Source organism: Denticeps clupeoides, chromosome 11, assembly GCF_900700375.1.
Source record: "Denticeps clupeoides chromosome 11, fDenClu1.1, whole genome shotgun sequence".
In the NCBI taxonomy this organism is placed as follows: Eukaryota; Metazoa; Chordata; class Actinopteri; order Clupeiformes; family Denticipitidae; genus Denticeps; species Denticeps clupeoides.
The window spans coordinates 21,790,496-21,814,943 of NC_041717.1; the positions used below are offsets into that span (position 1 = coordinate 21,790,496).

The 24,448-nt window shown below is 43.9% G+C and overlaps 2 protein-coding genes across 4 annotated transcripts; both read right to left on the reverse strand.

Annotated features, from left to right (window-relative positions):
* Positions 1–1,294: 1,294 nt before the first annotated feature.
* Positions 1,295–12,313, reverse strand: LOC114800118 (RNA-binding protein Musashi homolog 1-like). Of its 3 annotated transcripts, none has more exons than XM_028997242.1 (15): positions 12,261–12,313; positions 12,120–12,160; positions 11,895–11,976; positions 11,733–11,817; positions 9,205–9,246; positions 8,753–8,845; positions 6,946–6,994; positions 6,168–6,250; positions 5,939–6,056; positions 5,741–5,821; positions 5,252–5,308; positions 3,762–3,824; positions 3,516–3,670; positions 3,364–3,409; positions 1,295–1,700 (listed from the first exon to the last, which is right to left on the reverse strand). In XM_028997242.1, exons 1-14 carry the CDS (start codon positions 12,311–12,313, stop codon positions 3,368–3,370), a joined length of 1,044 nt encoding a protein of 347 aa, XP_028853075.1. In that variant the 3' UTR covers positions 1,295–1,700; positions 3,364–3,367. The 3 variants fall into 3 exon arrangements, with proteins under 3 accessions (XP_028853075.1, XP_028853073.1, XP_028853074.1); XM_028997240.1 differs by having other exon boundaries at positions 1,295–2,814; XM_028997241.1 differs by lacking the exon at positions 1,295–1,700 and adding an exon at positions 3,134–3,185.
* A 5,514-nt stretch (positions 12,314–17,827) lies between these two features.
* Positions 17,828–18,769, reverse strand: LOC114799706 (zinc finger protein 525-like). The gene has a single exon (XM_028996509.1). The coding sequence runs from the start codon at positions 18,767–18,769 to the stop codon at positions 17,828–17,830; it is 942 nt and encodes a 313-aa protein (XP_028852342.1).
* Positions 18,770–24,448: the final 5,679 nt, after the last annotated feature.

Here is a 24,448-nt window from a genome sequence, read left to right on the forward strand (position 1 = left end):
ATAAATGCTGTAAATGTAGACTGATATTAGAAATAAATTCCTCTCTTGTAATGATAGACTCCTGGGAATTGTTCTGCTGATGGCCATATTAATATTATTATCATATATTATGTGAGCTGTAGAATATTTGCAGGTTAATGAATTATTAAAGTAATTATATTTATTAGTAGTATTACTGTAGAAATATCATGTTGTATTTGATGTGAAATGATCTCACCTTTGCTTCAGTTGTCTGGCCCAGAGGAGGTAGTGTGATGAATTATGAATTATGTGATGAATTATGAAACATCTCCACACACATCTGGACAGGTGACATTTACAGGATTCTACATGAACCCAGAAGGCTCATCTTCCACACATTTATCTGCATATTTCACGTCTCACATCTACTGATAAGGTCCATGCAGAGAGAAATTTTACTTTATTTTCAATAGAAACAGACAGTAAAAAATTATGAATAAAAGATGCAGTCTAGAATCGAAAGTATTTACTGGGTGAAAGATGGCGACTGCAAACGCACGCAGGCGTTTAGAATAATTTTTTATTTTTATCACAGCATTCAAAAATAATGCAGACTGAAAATAAAAGGGCCAACCGACTCTGATTGAAGTTGTCCCCGACCCTGCGGCGGCCAGCCAGTCAGCAGAGTGGGCTGGGAGGGAAGTGGTGGCAGTTGGGGACGGGTGGCTCTTCGCGTGCGACACAGTAACCGCCTCTTCTGGCAGGTTCCACAGGCGCGCGCAGTCCATCATAAACACCGTGAAATATTTACACTCACAATAAAAAAATGGAATTAATGATCTGTGTTGAGCTTTATGATCGTTCCTTGTCACCTTGTTAAGGCCTCAAGCGGGCCACTCGTGTCACCGTGCTGCAGTGTTTCACAATGACAATCACTTCACGTTACACCCAGATGAGGTTCTGGCCATTCTAAAATACTGGAGCTTGTTTAGAAGTTCTCTTTTTTTAAAAAAAAAATCATGGTTCCTCAGACCAGGTGACCTGTGAATGTCACTGTCAACACCGCCACCCGGTGGCGTGGCATCAGCGCCACGTTTCTTCACTGCAGCTCTCTGGTCACTCATTGCACGATGAGAACTGAGGCCGTTCCAGGAACCATGAGGCGAGATGCCACACCCGTGGTCCCGATCCGGCCCACTACGGCCTGACTGGGTCTGTTTTACGTCTGTTGCATTGTAAGAATCAAGCATAAAATGTGCAAATGACGTGCTAATAAACGACCTTACTCGAGGTTCCGTGCGGCTGCACCTGAAATCATGGGCAGAGCAGTAAGGATGCTTTAAAATAATTTATTAGGATTTTTAAAAATACATGAAAAAAGGTTAAATGAAGAACGAGGAAGCAGTGCAGAGTGGTCGATCAGAATCGGTTTCCTCCGGATGATCGGTGGTCATGGCGCTTGTCTTTTTTTTCGTTCAGTAGGTGCAGGCGTCAGTGCGAGGCCGTAATAAAATGTTCACACAGCTCACGTTAAAAAAAAAAAAAAAAGAAGAAGAGCAAGACGAAGGTAAAGCCAGAGGAGAACGGAGCCAGTCGTCATTAAAAGCCCTACGGCGGATGAACTACGGTGAGTACTGAGCAGCCAGCAGGGGCGAGGACAAACACCGGATCAATCAAATCAAAGTGTTCGGAGAAAGCCACCAGTCCGGAGCTCCCAGGATCATGTTCCTTGTCCTCATCTGGAAGCCATGTAGACGTCAAAATCACAGTAAACAGTCCGAATGCACATTTCCTACCAATCCTTCCTACAGAGTCCATCCTGACTGTCTAAATGCACACACACACACACACACACACACAGAGCTCAGAAAAATGAGACAGTGTACAGGTTTCCTTCATTTGACCGTGTGGTATACTGTAAAAATTCAGTGCACAAAACAAAATGCAAACGCTCATTCCGCCAAAATTCCACCCTATTTCAGCACGGAGAAGGATAGTTTGGTCTACACCAACACAGCAGCCCTAATCTAGAACCAGTGCTTTTCTCATTCGAGAAAAAAAAAAAGCCCATTAAAATTAAAATTAGCGACTTCTAGGTCTAAAAAGTATTTACATGTTTTACAAAATGAACAACCGCGTTTCAAACTGGTTACGAAAATAGTTTCTTTTTTTGCCTCAATAATTATTAGTAAGGAAAGCTACCAAAATATACATTTTGACATTCCAATCCACAATTTTTGTGGGGAAAAAAAAATAATACATCCAAAATTATTGCTCCCGTGGTAAAATCACACAAATAAAACATTTAAAACGTACCCTGGTTTGTTCTCGGCAAATGACACTTGACCCCCACCCAGACATGCACCGCCCCATCATCGTCCATGTGCGTCAGAAAGAATCACAAAATCCATGATTTTTACATTACAGCTACATTAGAGGGTGAGTGGATTAACAAACACTGACAACGAATATTAAAAAGCTAAGCCCCGCCCACCAGTATTTCTGTGCTCAGCGGTCTAAAAAAAATATTAGCAAAAAATGAGGACGTGTCTGCCGCGCTATCGTGCTTTTATCTGGTTGCGTGTGGTTGCTGTAGGCCGATGACGGCAGTGAAAGATGAAGTGGTGGCAGGGGTATTTTATAAAGTCAGCAAGTATAAAGAATGTCTCCTGACGTGTTAGAGTTTTAACAAAAAGACTTGATGTTAGTACGTGAGACGAGTTAAAATACAAAAAAACAGCGACCCTTGACAGGTCGCACCAGGCCCTCCATGGTCCAATGTTGAAGCCTACAGTAGAGACAAAGTGCCCTGGCTCAGTAGTGCGGAGACGTTCAGTCTGCTCAGCTCACACTCTGCCAGACACAAAAACACACAGAACCAGGTTCACCTCCATGAAGTCTACATCAACTTCCATTCACAGCTGATTCAGTCTTTAAAACGTCTGCTAACGTGAAAATGTGACTTTGTGAGATGATTTAACATTAATATGAGTTCCCCGGGCCGGTCTATGGTCCTGTAGTGGCTAGAAATGGCAGTCGGTGTCAAGAGCGCTTTGGTCATTCTGCTTTTTATTCTGGAAAAACGGCGACACGACTTCCTGTCTGTACCAAACATTGTGGTTGGTGGACGGTGTGGATGACGTCATTTCCGCGAATGTTCCCTCAACTTCTATAGGCCACTCTCCTCCTCGTCCCGCCTCTCTCCTCCTCATTACCATTTAAAGCTACAGACACCGAAACAGGAAAATCTCATTGTGGGACTGGATCAAAGTGGCTTTAATTCTGCACCAAGAGACTTTGGATTTAATATAAGGGGACGATTAAGACATAAAACAAGATTCTTCTGAGGGCCCTTGTGTCTAAAGATGGTCCTCCAAAAGCACTAGTAAAGCTGTTACTCACTCTCTCAGTGGTAGCCATTAGTAAAAGCAGCTGCAATGAGGGGACCCTGTAAGACAGAGCATGGTTTGTAAGACAGAATCGTCGTTTTTTCTATACGGCATGGACGTCAATCTTCTTTACCAAAATTCTAAATTCAGGTTTTCAGAACTTACTCCAAGACTGTGGCCAAATCCGGTGCTTGGGGCAGGGCTCGCTGCACTTATGTAGCTACTGACAGCTGAGTCCTGACCGGCTGCCCCGTACAGGTCCGCGATTGGCCCGGGACTGCTGGTGCCCAAAAAGCCGGCTGTACGGGAGGGGGTGGAGCCTGGGGGACAACATGAAAAGGTGTGTTCAGTATCTAGAGCAAATCACCTGTGCAACCGCAGAACTTGAGAGAGGAAAAAGGAGAGTTGTACCTCGGACTACAGCGGCTGCGGCGGCGGCTGCCGCCATGGGATTGTACGCCGTCAGAGGGATGGCTGTAGAAGGACACAGTGAGAAGACATGATGCCTCTCAGCTTTAGAACAACCATGGCAGAGTACAGTGTTTATTCCGTCAATTTCTAAACAATATATAGCTTGTGATTTTGTGTTATTGAAGATGTTGTTATTTGTGTTCATATTTAAAGTGAGAGTGAGATCTTTAATGATCTTAATTATATTTATGTTATGTAACATGAGAGCTGTTATTGTTACAATAGAGTAACAATTATCATAGAGTGTTATCAGAGTGAAAACGGTTCCTTTTACTAATCACTTATCTTTATGGTTAAAAAGAGTAAGATCTGTTATGGGTCTTAATCATTGATATTTATGTGTGACAAAAAGAGCTGTTATTATATTATATTATATAACATAAAAATGGTTATTGTTACTCATAGCTGAGGTCGATGATATAAGAAAGTAAGATCTGTTATTGTTACTAATCACTGTTTATTTTATGATAACATGATGACGGTTATTGTCACTAATTACTGGTATTTATGGTATGAGAGAAAGTAAGATCTGTTATTGTTACTAATCACTGTTTATTTTATGATTACATTATGATGATTATTGTTACTAATTACTGGTATTTATGGTATGAGAGAAAGTAAGATCTGTTATTGTTACTAATCACTGTTTATTTTATGATTACATTATGATGGTTATTGTTACTAATTACTGGTATTTATGGTATGAGAGAAAGTAAGATCTGTTATTGTTACTAATCACTGTTTATTTTACGATTACATGATGGTTATTGTTACTAATTACTGGTGTTTGTGGATATTAGAGATTGAAATCTGTTATTGTTACTAATCACTGTTTATTTTATGATAACATGATGACGGTTATTGTTACTAATTACTGGTATTTATGGTATGAGAGAAAGTAAGATCTGTTATTGTTAATAATCACTGTTTATTTTATGATTACATTATGATGGTTACTGTTACTAATTACTGGTGTTTGTGGATATTAGAGATTGAAATCTGTTATTGTTACTAATCACTGTTTATTTTATGATAACATGATGACGGTTATTGTTACTAATTACTGGTATTTATGGTATGAGAGAAAGTAAGATCTGTTATTGTTAATAATCACTGTTTATTTTATGATTACATTATGATGGTTATTGTTACTAATTACTGGTATTTATGGTATGAGAGAAAGTAAGATCTGTTATTGTTACTAATCACTGTTTATTTTATGATTACATTATGATGGTTACTGTTACTAATTACTGTTGTTTGTGGATATCAGAGATTGAAATCTGTTATTGTTCCTAATCACTGTTTCTGGTTTGGCTAATTGTTGATGTTTGATGTATACGAGAGTGTGTGGTTTGTTGATGTTACTCATATTTCTCAGGTATGAAGGGGATGCAGAGCTGCTTGTAAACTCCAGAGGAAGGACTGACCTGTCAGCTCAGGGAGGTGGGGTGAAGTCAAGAGGGGGGTCCTCTCTAAGTGGTATTCTAGAACAGAGACACCAGAAATCAAGCACTGTACAAGCACGAGCGTGCAGACACACACACACACACATATTAAAAAAGCTAAATAGACAACAGGTAACAGTAGAGACAAAGAGCTAAACTGAGATAAGGGTCTTAGGGAGGGTGGCTAATCAAAATGAAAAAAAAAAAAAAAAACAAAATCAAATATGTATTGCCAATCAATGTTTAAAAGTGTGTGTTTCTAGAGCATGTTGTGTGTATCCACTCGCACACTCGCTCTGAAATTTACAAGCAGCTGCCGGTCAGAGCCAGGCATGCATGGGTGCGTGTTGAGGATTCGTCTGGGTACACTGTAAACAGGCAATATGTAAAAATGACAAATTTCATCTTACAGTGAGCCAACAGACGGCGGAGGATGACACACAACTGCCGTTCTGAGTCACCAACTCTTACCGGGAAACTGGTAGGCGTATCCGGGGGTGATACCAGCATAACTGCGACTGGCATAGGTGGTAGTCTGGAACCCTGGGTAGCCTGTGAAAACAAAACAACCGCCTGAGCAGATTCCGGCACGTTGCTGTGACTGGGCAGGGCAGTCACCATTTTTACTGAGGAGCAGTGCTCACACCAGACACTAGGTGGCAAAATTACCCAGCATGCCGATGCCCAGCATGAAGGCGTCCATTCCGTAAGGCATGACCCGGGCACGCCCTCTGGATGAGCCTGTGGGTGTCATCACTTCCTTCGGTTGAGCCTTCTTGCATTCCACCTACAAAAAACGTGGACAAATATTGAAGATGTCGGTCCTAACAAATGCATTTTATCCTTCATCAGGCCCTTGAGGCACAATCGTCACCATATGGGCCACGGAAGGTCTCACCATTTTGCTGTTGATTTCATGGAAGTGGATCTCACACACCTTCTCCACCACATCTTCGCATTCAAAAGTCACAAAGCCAAAACCTGGAAACGGGAGAAACACTTAAAAAACTTTACAAGCCGCGATTAACATCCATAATCCCTGTCACATGTACACGGCTACCTAAAAAAGGATTGTTTTAAATGCTACCAGATGCAGGGTTTGCCATATATATTGTGGAATGAAAATGAAACAGAGTAAAAAAACGACATTTTGTCACACTGTTTACTACGGTAAAAAAAAAAAAAAGTTTTATATATATATATATATTTTCTCTCACAACTTTAGGTTTGACATTTTAAAGTGTTAATACATCAAATATCATCATTCCTGGATAATATATGAACCACCATTGCAGATGGGACATAGTTCGCCCGTCACACAACTTGTAGTGTCTTTGTGCTTAACCCCTCCTCCACCCACCGCAGCTCCGCCTCCCGTAGGACGCAGCAAAGCCGTCAGGCTGTCGAAATCGATCAGCAGCAGGGAGGGGGAAGCGCTTAACGAGGGTTTATCCTGAACCCAGATTAAGGGGATGACTAATTAGCCCCGCCCCCCCGTCCCCTCCAACCGATCGCTCAACAGGAGAGAGGAGGGAGACGATTAGTGGGGGGGACGGTGGAGGACGGAGACGGAACATCCGACGTCATGAGACAATTCAACTCATTTGAAGTTTAAAACCAGGGATGCTCTCATCGTTACCATAACAACCAGACGGGATGAGGGACGGAAGCGTTACCTCTGTGTCGGTTGGTGGTTTTGTCAAACATGAGCATGGCGTCGTCCACCTGGGGAGAAGAAAACACCGTAATGCACAAAACGCAGCGCGTGCAACAGATCAGCGCTGTCCCTTCGTCTCGGCCACCTGGCAGTAGGTGCGGCGCAAATGGGCTAATCGGGGTTTAGCGGAACCTATAGCAGCGCCATTTACCGCTGACGGCGCGGCGGCCCAACTTCCCTGGGGCTCGGGCCTCCCCTCCCGGCGCCAGATGGACAGACGGAGGCGAGGCAGGGGACAGGAGACGGAGGAGGAAGCGACACCAGTTTACATGCCTCAATAAAAAGGCGGGGTGCAGAACGAGGTCCACGCTCACGTCCGGGACGGTCAGAACGCTCGGACTGCCGGTTTCGGTGCGTTTTCGCTGGATTGGCTCCGCCCCTACCGTCCACGGGACGAGTGAAATCAGTCTTAAATTGTGATCGGCAATAATAAAAGGAGGACGTGCCGCAAGTTCTCGCTGAAACATGTCCCTCAGCGAGGGACGCCTGGCTGACGGACAGCTCGTCCAGACACTCATTACACCCTAAAAACAGATCCCGCTCCCGTTAACTATTTTGAGCGGCGTAATCTGTAATCTGATCACGCCGAAGGGCTGCGCGGTTTTACACACGCGTGTGTGTGTGTGTGTGTGTGTGTGAGTGTGTGTGAAAACGGCGCACTTGTGCGACGGCCCAGCTGAGCCGTGCGCAGAAAGCTCCGAGGCCAGGGTCAAAGGTCGCTGGCGCAGAGCTCCGAAGGCCTCCGTGTGTGTGTGTGTGTGTGTGTGTGTGAGTGTGTCGGCAGGCACCAACAAGTCACCGCGGTGTGTGTTCGTGTGTGAAGAGAGCTGGACACTCTGTCCAAACTCGGCTCACTGTTGACAGTCCTGACATTTGCGAAGGGATTCTTAGCGAGAGCACACACACACACACACACACACACACACACACACACGAGCAAACAGGGACAGTGGACCAAGAGAGAAAAGTAGGTCCTCCAGTGGAGAAGGAATTTAAAAATGAGCGGAAGGAACTTCTTTTTTGAAACGGGAAAAAGTGTCCCTTCCATCGTCCCTCTGGACTGAATCCCATGACGATTGACCTGCGTCCCGCGCCAGTAGGAAGACCGACAACGTCCAGGAATCGGTGGACGGCCATTACGCGACAGCGGGCGCGTTAATAGAGGGCGGCGTGGCCCCCTCTTCCTCCCGCCACCCCTGTCTCTCTCCGCCTCCTGTCCAAACCAGGGCAGGCGGACAAAAGGTCCAGTGAGGCAGTCTAATCTGGAACGTCCCCGGGTGGGTGGAGCCCACATTTCTTTCTGTCCTGCAGCATCTTCGCTACAAGTTCCGCTGCCAGGTTCTTGCGCGGGAGCTCGAGTGTTCGGGGGTAAAGATTTGTGGGAGGAAGTGGACTGAATTGGACCGCCGGCCGGCCGGCCGCATTGTGGCCCTCATCCGAGTGTTGACAGCCACCCCCAGACACCCCCCCACCCATACACACACACACACACACACACACACACACACCACAAAAACCTCTTGGCCGCTGAATTACTTGGGGACAATGGGCAGGACCAGGTCGCCAAGGTAACAGACCAGGAGGGGGTTGTGGGTAGGAGCAGCTGTTACATCAGATTAATTCAGATTCGGCTAATCCCCCCCCCCCCCTCTCTCTCGCTGAACTTTTCTTTCAACATTTTCTTCCTCCTGGCGGCTCACGAGCGACGTTCCAGACGAAGGACTATCGAAAGTCGAGAGAACGTCCATCACGTGGCCCCTGCTTACCTTCCCAAACTGGTCAAAGTACTGCTTCACGTCCTCAATCGTGGTGTTCACCGACAGGCCTCCCACGAAGATCTTCTTGGTTCGTGTTACTAGCTGTTGAGAAGAAGGTGCAGCGGTTACGGACATGTTCGTGTCCGCTGCGTGTCCGACTAACTGTCCAAGTCCTAACGTGACATGGACGACACCAAAGGATGAGGTGAAAGTGAAAAAGACGTCACCGACCGGGAACTGACCGTGCTAGCGCTCAACTTCCTGCGTCAAAAACTTATTTTACTTTAAATTCATTTGACAATTTATTGAACTGTTCTACACTCCAGACCAGTGGAGATGACAATCGGGTCCCATCAGGTGACCGGGAACAGCGTAACTGTGGCATGCGGTAGGATCTAAATGGCGGGACAGGGCTGAAGACGTCTTCTACTCTACTGATGGTCCAGAGCAGCCACACTCACCTTGGGCTGCGCTCGGCGCGGGAACGCAACTTTCGGGTCAATCTGGAGAAGGAAGCCAAGACAAGAAAGGACATTTTAGACACAAAAGAGAGGGAACCTTATACGCAGGGACGGGCCTCGGACAAAGGGGCCGGTTAAAGGCCAGCTCCTGGAGGCAGCCACGCTGGGTTATCTCCGAGCTCTGCAGGGTTCCCATGGTTCTGCTCTCTGATTACGCAGATTTAGCGCGCGGCATGTCCGTTCCAGTCCTGCTGGGGGGGTTTAGTACATTCGCCCAGTCAGAGAGGAGGCGTGGGACGCGCCTGGACCAGGACGTAGAGAACCCTGCTCACCTTTCTTACCAGCAAACACTATAAAAAAGCGTCAAGAAAGACGCGCGGTCAGCCTCTCGGCATTGTCCTGCCGGGGGACCCGGGAGGACCTGACTTCTGGCGGCGTGGGCCGATCAGGGGGACAGGAAGTGGTGAACGAGATGGACGAGCTGTCACTTTCATCTTTCATCTCCCTCTACCACCTGCAAGGTTCCTTTAAGCCACCGAGAGAAGTAGAAAGTAGGGGAAGGAAGAGGCCGTTTGTCCGTTTTTGCCGCTGCCTGACCCCGCCCGGCTCTGGTTTCAGCACCGCAGCTACGAGTGTTAGTTCTACCGCTGATCACGGAGGACGCGGCTCCTCGGGACCCCCGATTCGGGACGCCGGCTACTTCATGCTTGTGAAGACGGGTTCTACTCCAGATCTCTATATTAGTCTAAACTCGGCTAGTCCAGCTAGGTACCCACCGCTAGTCTATTTCACCTGGCGCCGTGGCCGTACCGTACAGAACAGTACACAGCTAGCAGCGCTATCGTTAGTGGCCGACCCCCCCCCGGTCGGGACGGAGAAGAGAGACCCGAGCGGAGAGACTACGGCTTGTAGCGCTACGGTCTCTAGGCTACTCTGAGAATAGTCACCTCGTGTCACCGGCACTCCCGCCGCCACCCCCACTCCTGCGCACAGTCAAGAACAAACAGACAGAAGACAGGGGTCAACACACACTCATCTAGAGGACCTCCAACCGGCGACCCTCCCACCGCGCCAGGCCAGGAACAAACCTGACAAATGTTTATTACGATCTCGTATGAATCTTTTCCACAAACTTCATCAGTTAGAACGGAAATGTTATCTGTGCAGTACGAGTTCGGTAACTACGCTGATGAAGCGGCCGAAACAAACTTCTGGAATCATTTCCATGACATGTATGTAGAATTGGGATTTTCTTTTTTGCTGGATTAAAAAAAAACATTTTCTCACCATCTTGTATATCATACATTTCATTGTGGCCTTGAGCACACACACACACACACACACACACAAACACACACACAGGGTTTATCATTAAGGTCAATCCTATCAGGCTGGTCACTGAGAACCTGTCAGCAACAGGCAGCTCTGGCTATGGAAGTCACTGTAACACACACACACACACACACACACACACACAACCAATGCTCCAAAATGACCACGTTCAGAAACATGGCAACAATCTGATTAGTCCGTGCAGCCTGGTCCACTAATTACACCTACATGACAGGAGGAGGGAGGCAGGGAGAGACCCCCCCATCCCGATCTTCTGCCTTCCCCCCAACTCGCTTCGGTCAGCTTGTTAGAATAATCCCTTCCAGTCCACGGCCTGGACAGAATGCCTGCTGCCAGGAGCCTCCACGCGGGACAGAACCGAGCTCCACAAACCTGGGAGAACTTCCCAGAGCGTCCCGCACGGAACTCGCCCCCCGAGGGGTTAAACAGGCCCCGGCCGTGCAAGCGGCCACGAAAGGTCCCGACCCCGTCTCGGCTCCGACTTCACACTCACGTTTCCTGCCGAGATTTCATGTGGAACGCTGATATGGGAATATGAACTCGCCGTGATTCGCTGTGCACCAGTTCTGCCACTCTTTATGACGGCTTATTAAAAATGTGCAAAATATTCTGGTTCGTCTTGATGCAAACACTTAACTTAACTCGAAAAGTAGATCAACCAGAACCTTAGCTCATAAAGTGACGTTTCCAACACGTCTTGGTGACGTGAGCAAAAGATCAGCAGGACCAGACGTCCCTTTCCCCCCTTTTTTAAATATATATATATATATATAAAATAATGCCGGATTTGATCGTGTCGTATTAATTGTAATATAGTTATATACTCCTTGTGAAATGTAAGAGGGGCGTGTAAAGTCGGAGTAACGCTACACCCTCCACGCCGTGACCCACTTCCAGCAACTCGGGGCCCGGATCGCGGCCCCCCCCCCCCCGGGGCTCCGCCGTCCCCATGGCGACCAGCGGCGGCATTGTCCCCGTACCCGCCCAAATGCTGACAAAGACGCGCTCTTACACGCCCTTTCTTACCGCGCATTCATCCAGTCTTCTGGGGGACCCTGGTTCTAGAACTTTCCTCACCGTCCCATGCACCCCACCACGAAGAGTCCCTCTATCAGGCGACAACGTTTCGGGGGACCGGGAGGGTCGGAGGTGTTAAATCAGCCGTGGACACTCACAGTTTTGGAGTCCAGCTCGTGTCTGCTCTGGGCCAGAACTTTGTCCACGCCGGCCTGGTCGGCGAACGTGACGAACCCGAAGCCCCTGCGGAAGGGAGCGAGAGGGGGTGATGGAGGTCTCGGGGGGGTTCCGGTGGTTAAAATGGGTCCTTGTCTGCTCACCTGGAGCGCTTGGTGACCGGATCCCGCATCACCATGCTCTCCTTCACCTCGCCGAACTTGCAGAAGTAGTCCTTCAGGCCCTCTGGGGGACACCACACACTTCATCACCGGGAGAACCTGGGGCCCGACTAATCTCCTCATTCCTTCTCCCCACCTGATCCCCCCTGAATGGCGGCTTTGATTCTCCGCGGAATTTCCCACCGAATGAATAATAACGGGACGTACCTTGGGTGGTCTGCCAGCTGAGCCCCCCGATGAACATTTTGCTGAAAGGGACGAAACGTCACAAAGTTACTGAACGCGACAAAGTTTCTAAACTTCTGTCCCCGAAAAAAGTCCAACGAAGTCGCGCAGTGTCGCTTTTACCAGGGGTCGTGCGGGGAGTCGCTGCTGCCCGCCGGACCGCCGTCGGTCTCCATCGCTGCGTCGCGGAGAGGAGAAGAGAGGAGAAGAGAGGAGAAGAGAGGAGAAGAGAGGAGAAGAGAGGAGTGGAGGAGCGGAGGAGAGGACTGGAGAGGAGAGGAGGGAGGGACTGGCTGGCAGGACCACAGCCGGGCCGGGTTTACCGCGGAGACTCCTCCTCCTCCTCCTTCTCTATCCTCCTCTCTAGAGTTCACGCACCATCATCATCGTCATCGTCACCACCGACCGCGCTTCTCCACGTCTCTATAATCCTGCCGCGGACTCAGATTTACTGATAAACAAGCAGAAAGTTCCGACCCGTTTTTATTAACAGGGTGATATTCACAGCGCTGTTGGTTTTCAGGATCGGGTCAGGGCAGGGGGTGTGGCATCCCGAATATGTTAATGAGCCTGCTGAGTTACGCCCTGCCAGTAGGTGGCACCATTGCCCAGAGCATAATGCAGTGTGAAGCCGAGTGGGTGACAGGTTCCCTGAATTCCACCTGCGTGTGATTGTGTGAAGGTGCGTATGCGTCCTCCTTCCTCGCCATGTCCAGCCACCGTGTTCCCAATAGTAACTATATAATAGTTTAGGAAAGGACGATCCAAAAGTGCAAAACACACAAATAATCCCCCCCCCCCCCCCCTACAAACCCCCTGACCATGACAAAAAAACCTAATAAATTATTCCTCATCAGATTATAACAACTAAAACCATGACGTTTACCATAATTGGATTAGAATATCAAAAATGTTCAAACCCAACAATAACTCCATGTCTGGGTCCTCGAGTCGGCTCCATGACAGGTTGCCAGTGGTGCTCGTGGGATCGAGGCTGAGACAGAGAGGAACAATGGACTCGTCCCCCCGACTGTACAAATATAGATGTAATTTTCAGTCGTTAATTATCTCACGAGGCTCATGCTTTTGACGAGCGAGATTTGCTGCTGAGCCCCCCGATGAACAAGACGGCAGGGGGGCGCTGTTGTGTAGCTGCCTGCTAGAGCTGTAATCGGGCCTGAACAGCTCGATACGTTCGGACCAGACAAGTAGAGCTTTTTACATTTACATTTACGGCATTTACCAGACGCCTGTCTCAAGAGTAAGTGGGGTTTGAACCGGGGACTTCTGGTTCGTAGGCGAGCGTGTTAAACGCTAGGCCTTCTTTGCGTACGCTACGAGCGTAAGAGGGAAGGGAAATGTGTGTTTAATCAAACTAATTTCCAACATGCAAACCCCATTCACCAACCACCAAAACAAATTTACAGGCAGTGAATCATACTGAAAAGATAGGTACTATAGACCAGACGACCCCAAAAATTGAGCATGGACCCGACCCTGCCTACTGAGAAATTTGACATCAGCTCATTTGCATACTAACAGTGATTTGATGTTTAGTAGGGAAGAGGGGAGGAGCCAACAAGAGGTGAAGCCCATCATCTAATTTGTGCCTTTTCGGCTACTGTAGTAAATCGTGTCTTTATTGAGTTTGTGGGTAATGTATTATTTTCTTTCTCGACTTTTACAAGTTTGATTTAAGGGGGCAGGATGTTTGTTTAAGGGGGCGCTGCCCCGTCTTAACCCAGCGTAGTGATTAAGAAGTGAAAGTGGTAATAATGGTTTTATGTAGAGATGATCTAGAAGAACTGGCCGTTGGTCCCTCCCAACTCAGCAAAAGTCTACAGATTGAGAACAACAGAGGCTCTACGTGCATCATGTCATTGTTTGATGGATATAAAGAAATTCTGCAAATCCATATTTGATTAATGTTTGACATACATTTTGTGTTTAAAAAATTGTGGGGTCCCCTTGATGAAGGTCCCGTCCAAACACAGCGCTCCCCGGGCGCCTGTCATGGTGCCAACTGCTCACCAAGGGTGACGGTTAAATACAGAGGACACGTTTCACCGTGTCACCGTGTGCTGTGCTGCAGTGTTTCACAATCAGTTCACTTTTTTACTTCACTTTCACGTTGCCTGCAATTTCTACATCTAACAAATAAATCAGTCAAATTGGGAAATGTAAAATTAACATATAATTTATACACCAATTGAAATATTTTAATACAATTTCTTCTGATTTAAAAGTAAAGGAAACATTTTCATCAAAATAAATTAAATTCATGTTTCATGTAAGCGTTGAACACTTCTAGAGCCACTGCCTCTGTGTTTGGACTGGAATAAAGCGCCACCTGGTGAAAGTACATGATGTCTCAATCTCTCCATTGAATTTTATTAGTGCTGCACGATTAATCTAATTGCAATCGTAATCGCGATGTCAGTCTGTGCGATTACATGAACGCAAAAAGCTGCGATTTAAATGATTAGTATATGGATTGGATCGACAACATATCCGATCCATTCTCTCATTCTCTCAAAGTTTGCGAGCTGACTGAAGTCTCACTTCAGACCGATGTGACATGTTTGGTCACATGACTTTCGATTCGGAGACATCTGGGTAGACGCCGCATGACGCGCTGCATCGTACGTCAACGTCGCCGCCATATTGCGATAGGCTTTGCTGTGGCCTGAAGCATATACATGTCTATGGAGAGAAGTGCATAAAAATGCATCACTCTTGTGCTGCTAGCGAAGCTATGCATTCCTGTGTTCAAGTCAGCCTCCAAACAACGTTTTGGCTAAACGTAGCATTAAATATTTAGACTGTTCTTAGCTGTTTTCTTTTCTCAAACTTTGAAGGTTTCCTAAAGATATTCACCTCAGTTTACAAATCTTAACCTTAGCTAAGCTAGCAAAGCTATGCATCCCTGTGTTCAAGTCAGCCTCCAAACAACGTTTTGGTTCAACGTAAGAACTATAATACGGGATTTTATAATGGCCAAATATAATCAAAACAGTTGTTTAGCCTTACCAGGGTTTGTCGTTCGACAGTAATGTAAAAGAGATTTTTGTGATTTATTTAATTTTGTAGAATATTGTATTTTGAAAGCACTGGGCATTTCAGGTTGTTATAAGTAGTTTGCATGTTTCACTTTGAAATTAAACATTTCACTTTTAGTATGCGACTTTTCATTGATATACAAGCAAGTGTCCTTTATCATATCGCAATCGCAATATTGATCTCAATAATCGCAATATATCTTTTTCACCAAATCGTGCAGCCCTAAATTTTATCCTTCTTTTTACCATATTTTACAATATCATAATATTTACATGTAACCGGGTGTTTTTTTTGAGCAACATTATAAAGGGAGTTTCTAAGGAACCTGAGACGTAAGTTCCAGAGGCTATGCCATAATTTCTGTTTCTGTTTTGTTTAATGTAAATTGATCCAATTTTCTGTATTTTACTGTGCAGTCAGAGGCCGCTGCCGAATTTTCGGATACTCTTATTTTCCAATCTGCCGTTTTGTTCACCTTTGTTTTGTGGAAATTACAAAACGATATGACATTGTATTAATTTTATTTTTGTTATTTGTTAATTGAAATAAGGGGTCCATGTTTAGTTATTTATTTTCTTTTAGTGTGAGGAAACAAAAACCCATCTTTTTCTCCATTCTGAACACCTAGCAAATAAAGAACCCCACATTAAATTTACGGTTGTGTGGTGTCAATTTCTCGGCCCGCTACATACAGATCAAAGTTATGTAACAACTGCTTATTACGCCGTTAAACAGACATCACTGACCATTTGCTGTCAAAGACTTTTTCTGAATCTTAGTCAAACTAGAAGTCGCCCTGTTGCTGTTCACTATATATATATATTCCCAGCAACTTTCCCAGCTACTTCAGCATGAACGCACAATCTGCGAGATGCACGTCTGAAAATTCAGAACTCTGAGAGTTTAAACATGAAAGTTCAATGCAATTTAGAAAGTCAAAAACGTCACTAGCGGGCTCACTCTGTTTACCCAGTTCCAATAACCATCAGTGGTTACAATCATATCCAATAGCACGTTAACTGCTGAATATATAAATCTTATATAACATCTGTATTATGATTATTGTTTTTGTTATGCCAATATCTAGCCGAAGGTGGTGACCATTAAGCAGATGGTAGGTGGAGTCCTCCCACGAAGTCAACCTAAAAGAGATAGACAGGCTAGAGGAACTCATATAGGGCAACTCGTATTAATTTTAAATAATACTTTGCAGGAGCTGGTGCTGACGTGACATACTGATTTCTCAGGCAGCGTTTTTGCATGACTGGACTGAAGGATCTGCCATGTAGGAGTATCTGTATGGAGATAAACTTGTGTCAAAAGTACTTGTACGTAAAAAAGAATACGTAAACTTACCAATATGCAAAGATCTTGTAAAAATGCGTGTACTAAAATATTTATGTTAACAGGGTTACACGTGCCACTCTGTAGGTTTACAGGTTTTAATTTTAAGAGTAGAGTTTTGCCAGTTCATAATCCCCTGGCAACGGAGGGATGGTTGCAGGAGCGCATTGTTTTCAGCAATAGATCTTGGGTCCTGGAATTAGATTTTTCTGCATACTGTATTGCCCTCTAAAATTAATTGTACATGTACAAAACATACAATTATATATACAACAAAGACATACATTATGTGTAATAAAATCACAATATTTTTTGTTATCTTAAATTAATGGAAACTTTTTTATCAAAGTATAGTATATTAATTTGGTCAGTTAAGTAGTGAGGTGGGGGCCTCCGATTTCTCTGTCAAAACCCATTGGTCGCTGTCAACATAACTTCCTCCACATGACCTATGATTTGTAAATCCAAAACTGGAATTGTAAATGCGTAAACTGTAAAACGTAATTGTAATATGGAAACCGTAAAGTCGTAAGTATAATCTGTTTTTCCCAAACAAAGATCACAATTGGAGTGGTAGTAGCCTAGTGGGTAACACACTCGCCTATGAACCAGAAGACCCAAGTTCAAATCCCACTTACTACCATTGTGTCCCTGAGCAGGACACTTAACCCTGAGTGTCTCCAGGGGGACTGTCCCTGTAACTACTGATTGTAAGTCGCTCTGGATAAGCGCGTCTGATAAATGCTGTAAATGTAAATTGTTAAAAGGCCCAAGTATAAGTTTGCAAATACGAATATAGATTTACATTTAATAAAATTACGATGTTGTGCGATTGAAAACGTATTGAGAACAATTGAAGTTATGACCAAACTGATGAGGCTTTATATATGGAGATCAATGAACGACCAGTTTGTTCATTAGTTAATTATATTGTGGTTTGGTCCAATGTTCTAAGTAATCAGTGTAATGTAGCATGATTGCATTATTATGAATATGGATGTTGGAAAGTACAGTCTTGCACACAAAAGTGACAACTTCTGAGAAAACAAAACTTGCTTCATATTGTCTCAACAGCCGCAGGAATCAACACACGTCATTTACTTTTATTTATTGTTCAGAAACAACATTTTATTCACATTGAAATTATACCACGTGTCTGGACCTCCTTTCATTGGCTACCTCTAGACCTGTGTGTCCATCTATTTGTGTGCTTTTATGTGCAGCTTCTCTGTGTACTTTCAGGGTGGACATGTTAAAAAGTCTTGCCTCACTTCTCACCAGTCTTGTTAAAAAAAAATAACATCACATTTTGGGAACTTGTGGGGCATCTCACCAGTGTGCACTAACTGGTGTTTTCTAAGGTTTATCTTTTGTGAAAAACACTTATCACATTCTGGGCACTTGTGAGGCTTCTTACCAGTGTGCACTAACTGGTGTCTTGTAAGATTTACTTTTCGTGTAAAACACTTATCACATTGTGGACACTTGTGGCTCTTCTCACCAGTGTGCACAAACTGGTGATATGTAAGATTAACCTTTTGTGAAAAACACTTATTACATTGTGGGCACTTGTGAGGCTTCTTGCCAGTGTGCACTAACTGGTGATTTGTAAGACTTACTTTTCGTGTAAAACACTTATCACATTGTGGACACTTGTGGGGCTTCTCACCAGTGTGCAATAGCTGGTGATATGTAAGAGTTAGCTTTTGTGAAAAACACTTATTACATTGTGGGCACTTGTGAGGCTTCTTGCCAGTGTGCACTAACTGGTGATTTGTAAGACTTACTTTTCGTGTAAAACACTTATCACATTGTGGACACTTGTGGGGCTTCTCACCAGTGTGCAATAGCTGGTGATATGTAAGAGTTAGCTTTTGTGAAAAACACTTTTCACATTCTTGGCATTTGTGGGTCTTCTCACCAGTGTGCACTAACTGGTGTCTTGTAAGATTTACCTTTTGTGAAAAACACTTATCACATTCTGGGCACTTGTGGGGCTTCTCACCAGTGTGCACTAACTGGTGATTTGTAAGATTTACCTTTTGTGAAAAACACTTATCACAATATGGGCACTTGTGAGGCTTCTCACCAGTGTGCATTAACTGGTGTCTTGTAAGATTTCCCTTTTGTGAAAAACACTTATCACATTGTGGACACTTGAAGGACTTCTGTGTGACAGCCTCTGTATGGCTCTCAGCCAGTCCAAGACTTGAGCTTTCTTCTTGCATTGTTTTGTTTGGAAGCAAGTGTCTTTAAAAATGAATTGGCTAATGATCTGTCTTTTATTGCTTAAATAAGCTTAAATAGTCTTAAAGAAGCTTTTCAGAAATTTCTTTAGGTGACAAAAAGAGCAGGTACAATATGACATGGGTGTAGGGTGATAGGGTGGTAGTAGCCTAGTGGGTAACACACTCGCCTATGAACCAGAAGACCCGGGGTCGAATCCCACTACTACCATTGTGTCCCTGAGCAAGACACTTAACCCTAAATTGTTCCTGGGGGGACTGTCCCTGTAACTACTGATTGTAAGTCGCTCTGGATAAGGGCGTCAGGTAAATGCTGTAAATGCTGTAAATGTAAATGACATGATAGTAGTAAAGAATTTATGGTGTAATACATGTAACCTACAATGAAACTTGGGCAAAATTGCCCTTTTTACCAATTTCCGGGGTGTCTTTGTATTCAGATTTGATTATTCAGTTTGATGATTTCCTTTTGTTCCTAACTCATTTCCCATTTCATCAAAATAAATTCTATTCATGTTTCATGTAAGCTTTGAACACTTCTAGATCCACTGCCTCAGTGTTTGGACTGGAATACAGCGCCACCTGGTGTCAGTACATGACCGATCAATCTACATTGTATTTTTATCATTCATATTTTACAATATCATAATATTTACAGATCGCAGTTATGCGACAATTGCTTATTACGCTGTTAAACAGACATCACTGACCATTTACTGTCAATGTTTCTGCATTGGGAAAAGAATTTAGAAAGCACATTTTCCATTTAGCGTGAATTAATTGTTGTATTGAAGTCAAAAACGTCACCAGCGGACTCACTCAGTTTACCCAGTTCCAATAACCATCAGTGGTTACAATCATATCACATAGCACGTTAACAGCTGAATATATAAATCTTATATAACATCTGTATTATGATTATTTTATGCCAATAGACATGTATACTACAACAATATCTACGTCTACATAACCGGTTACAGGGCAGCCCTGTCACTCGCAATGTGGTGGATATAAATTTTATAGTGCATATTTTTAAGTGATTGTAACTGATTCAGGGGCAATGGAACCTCGTGGTTAAGGAAACGGCCCCGTAATTGGAAGGTCACAAGGGAACAACCAAGGTGCCACTGAGCAAAGTACCATCCCCACACATTGCTCTACATCTGGTTAAATGGTTATATGCACAGGACACATTTACAGTGAGCCAACAGGTACAATAAAACACCAGACTTAGCACAGCAAACCAACATCAGTACACCCTAAAGGAAGGGATTTCCCAACACATAAATGAGATCCCCAAAAGAGCTCCTTGAAGATCTTTGTGGTGACCTCCCAAAAGAGTAAGGAGCTAGCAGACCCTGGGGACCTCCCAAACACCATCCGAAGTTTTGGATGGGAAGGTTACAGTGATGGGAAGGTTACTTTTAAAATGTATTCCAGTACAGATTACAGAATAAATGCCCCTAATATGTAGTTTGTAATGTATTCCGTTAAGTTACTCAATTTGAGTAACGTATTCTGAATACTTTGGAGTGCATTGGAGCGTATTGTTTTCAGCAATAGATCTTAGGTCCTGGAATTCGATTTTTCACATACTGTATTACCCTAATTGTAAATGTACAAAACATCCAATTAAGTATACAAAATACACACGTTATATGTAGTAAAATTACAATACATTTTTTATCTTATATTAATGGAAACATTAATATAATATGTGCTTCCTCCACATGACTTATGATTCGTAAATCCAGAGCTAGAACTGTAAATGCGTAAACTGTAAAACAATTGTAATCATTATTCAGAAATGATATTTCATTCACATTGTAATTATACCAAGTGTCTGGACCTCCTTTCATTGGCTACTCCTAGACCTGTGTGTTTTATTAAGTGTCCATCTATTCGTGTGCTTTTATGTGTTAGTGCAGCTTCTCTGTGTGACTTCTCTCATGTACTTTCAGGGTGGACGTGTGAAAATGTCTTGCCTCTCTTCTCATCAGTCTTGTTAATAAAAACCCCATCACATTCTGGGCACTTGTGGGGCTTCTCACCAATGTGCACTAACTGGTGATTTGTTAGATTTACCTTGCGTGTAAAACACTTATCACAATCTGGGCACTTGTGGGGCTTCTCACCAGTGTGCACGAACTGGTGATTTGCAAGACTTACTTTTCGTATAAAACACTTATAACACTGTGTGTGGAAACAGCTTCTGAGTTCAGTGTGACAGCCTCTGTATGGCTCTCATCCAGTTCCATACTTGAGCTTTCTTCATGCATTGTTTTGTTTGGAAGTACGCTTCTTTAAAAAAATTAATGGCTAATGGTCTGTCTTTTATTGATTAAAAAAGGTTAAATAATCTTCTTTAATGAAGCTTTTTTGAAAATTCTTTAGGTGACAAAAAGAGCAGGTAGAATATGACATGATAGTATGAAATATTTTATGGTGTAAAACATGTAACCTGTCATACGTATTGTAGTGATCAGACTAGCCAGAACTTTTAACACCAGGTACCGACACAACAAGAGGAGAGTAGCAGGGTAATAGGGGGTAATAAGATTGTAATACACCCCTTGCCAGCTCTGGTTAGTTCCAATAACCAGCCAACAGCCCACTAACTCACCCAACACTCACCCTAACGGTGGGTAGAACCGCCTCACTAGCCTCAGAGTCGGCCATATGCAAATTAGCCCAGCCCTATTGGCTGCAAACGCTACAGTATTAAGAAATGTAATTAAGAAAATGATGCAATATCATACATCTTCACAATTTTACTTAAGCAAACTTTGTTTCTGTGTCAGTTAAGTAGCGGAAGGGGGCGGGAGGATTGTTACAATGATAATTGGGCAAAATTGGGATCCGGACCGGAGTTTAATTGTTGTCCTGTGTAATGTTCCCTAATCGTTTTCACATGTGTTAATTGTATAAAGCTGCCCTGTTCGTTTCTGTTCGCTGTCAGGTCTTTAACGTTATGTTCCGTGTTCACCAGTGTCTACGTCTCATATGTCTCCCCTGTCCTGTGATTCACCAGTAAACCCCGGTTCCGTGATGTCAGGTGAAAGCGTCCTTCATTCCTCGTCATTCCTCGTCACTCTTCGTCATCCTCTCCGTACACCCGCCGCATCATGCCCGCATGGTCGTGACAATGTGGGGTTAGGACCTCAGTGGCACCTTGGCTGTTCGAGATTCAAACCCACAACCTTTTGAGTATGGGTCTGTTTCCTTATCCACTAGGCCAACCAATGAAAGGATTGGGAAATAAATATGGTCCATCTGGCTACAATATATATTGTCAAAATCCTTAATGGTGCTGCCCATTCTGGTCCTAGATCTTTTGATGTAAATATTATGCAAGGACCACAGCACGGTCTTTAGGATCCCTGAAGAGGGGGTCAGTGACAATGGATGAGAGATGGGACCACTGTCTGTTTTGAGATAGGGGTGATTGGGTATGATTTGAGAGCCACAGTATGTCCACAATAATTTGGAGTTGGTTGATGTAATCATAAAATATAGCATCATAAATAAAACTAAAAATACAATTTTATTTAGAAACTCTCAGGTTGTATAGATTAATGCAGTTGATCCCAGAAATCCAGAGGTGGGTGCTCAAGAAAATGAAGAAGCCTGGTCTGAAGCTGTTCAAATTAATCTGGAAAATGAAGTGCACAAATGTGTGGAAAGACATATTATAAAAGCTTTTTATGGCAATAACTGTCGGGCGACAAACAATGGCCTGTATGAAGTCATGCCACGCTGTGATAAAATTATTGTCAGGCCAGATGGCACTCGCTAGGAAGCATGTGACTGAAGATAAACAGCAATGCAGACTAAATAGCTAGCAGAATTATAACTGTGTTGGGTCTGTCCTAACATTCCTCACATTGAACCCCCTACTAAATTGGCTTGGGCAGTGATTACTCTGCAAAAAACCAGAGTGAAATACACGGGTTCCAGAGGGTTCAGTGCTGGGCCCTCTCTTATTTTCACTGTACATGCTGCCATTTAATGCTCGGTCAATTCGATTTTAATTTTTCTTTTTTTTGCAAGCTGGATAAGACCAAAGTATTGTTGGTTGTCTCAAAGGGGCGGGACGTGAAGTGTGCTGGTTTTTCTACTGGTCCTAGTACGTAAAAAATTTTGGTGTGACATTTGATACTGATTTGTCAATTGGTTGTCACATTCAAAATATTTCCAGCACGGCGTACTTCCACTTTGATTTCACAGAAGTGTGTTTGACTTGGAGTTACATTGTGTTGTTTAAGTGAGCTACATCTAGACTGGATAACTGCAATTCTCTGTTTTCTGGTTGCTCTGCTGCTTCATTGAATAAACTTCAGCACTAGAAGGTATGATCACATTTTGCCTCTATTTTCTTCTTTGCATTGGTCACCAGAATTTCAAGATTCTGATCTGTGGCTTATCAGGTAGCCAACTCATCATTAGCTCACTCTTCTCTTTTCACCATCCACTACGGTGTGGATGATATATACTGCCTGGGGAGTTTCCTGGGTCGGAGTGATCACGTGACCTGGCCGAACTCCATGGACTGCCCTACCTTGCTGAATCTTGGTTCTTTTCAAGGCTTTCTTCTTGTTAGAGGGACTTTTTTCCTTGCCATTGTTGCCTTTTTGAGCACTGTTCTATTTCTTAGGTGCTTTTCCCGCCTTGTTACAGCTTTATTCCAAAATAGATTAAATAATTTTTTCCTCAGAATTCTACACACAACGCCCCATAATGACAATGTGAAATGCATGCTTTATAATGGCACGCTTTTTACTTAACTTTATTTTTTAATAGTCTAAATCATCACCATAAACGTGTATCGCTCTGGTTAAGGCCGTCTTGATAAATGCTATAAATGTAAATGTGTATGGTTTTACTAGGAGTGTGTTGGTCATTTGGAAATTGTGTGTAAAGCAGTGAGTTGTGATTACAGGTCTGTTAAAAGAGTGCTGTGCAGTGGATTGTGTTTGCACATTTGCAAATTGTGTGTTACAAAAGTGCAAGTGCAAAATGGTGGATTTTGTGATGCTGCACACTGACCACTAGAGGGAAGCAATGTATAAAATTAAACCACCGTGGCGCATTCTTCCTTGTACAGCGTGAAATATCAGGTGTTCATTTACATTTTCATGCCTTATCCCCACATGCACAACGACAGACAATTTTAGCTTATGCTTTATAACAAAGTTCTTGTCTGTCCAACGTAAAGCAAATTCACACACAGACACACCAGCAGGGCTTCCAACTCTCATGCAATGGACGTGAGACATGCACATCTTCACAGCTCTCCGTCATACCTCCAATTTCTCACGCTGAACATCTACTTTATCTGTCTGATCTGTGATCGATCAATAAGGCCTTACGCACAGCTGAACAGGCAGAGAGGTGTCCCCTCCTGTCCTCACTCCTCTATGGTAGGTGGCGCATCTAATGATGCATCAGCTGAAGAAGCTGTGATTGGAAGCGGGATCTATTGCCAGTTGAGAAGAAGAGGAGGGAGTAGAATTGAGCGTGACGGTCTCTCTTTAGTCTTTTGTCACACATTGTATTTCTCACGCAGAAACATTATTTGTAGGCGAATTTGCTGAAAACCATGCCCATGAAATAAATGTAGAGCTATGTCTCATTGCAGGCTGCAAGACGGCCTGCCCCACC

What these genes read in the sequence shown, in the direction of transcription:
- LOC114800118 (XM_028997242.1), bottom strand. Translation starts at nt 12,313, where the DNA reads ATGGAGACCGACGGCGGTCCGGCGGGCAGCAGCGACTCCCCGCACGAC. An exon ending in AACCACCAACCGACACAGAG is followed by an intron (nt 6,251 to 6,945) that starts GTAACGCTTCCG and finishes TCCCGTTTCCAG; the next exon opens with GTTTTGGCTTTGTGACTTTT. An exon ending in ATGAAATCAACAGCAAAATG is followed by an intron (nt 6,057 to 6,167) that starts GTGAGACCTTCC and finishes CGTTTTTTGTAG; the next exon opens with GTGGAATGCAAGAAGGCTCA.
- LOC114799706 (XM_028996509.1), bottom strand. Translation starts at nt 18,769, where the DNA reads ATGCAAGAAGAAAGCTCAAGTCTTGGACTGGCTGAGAGCCATACAGAG.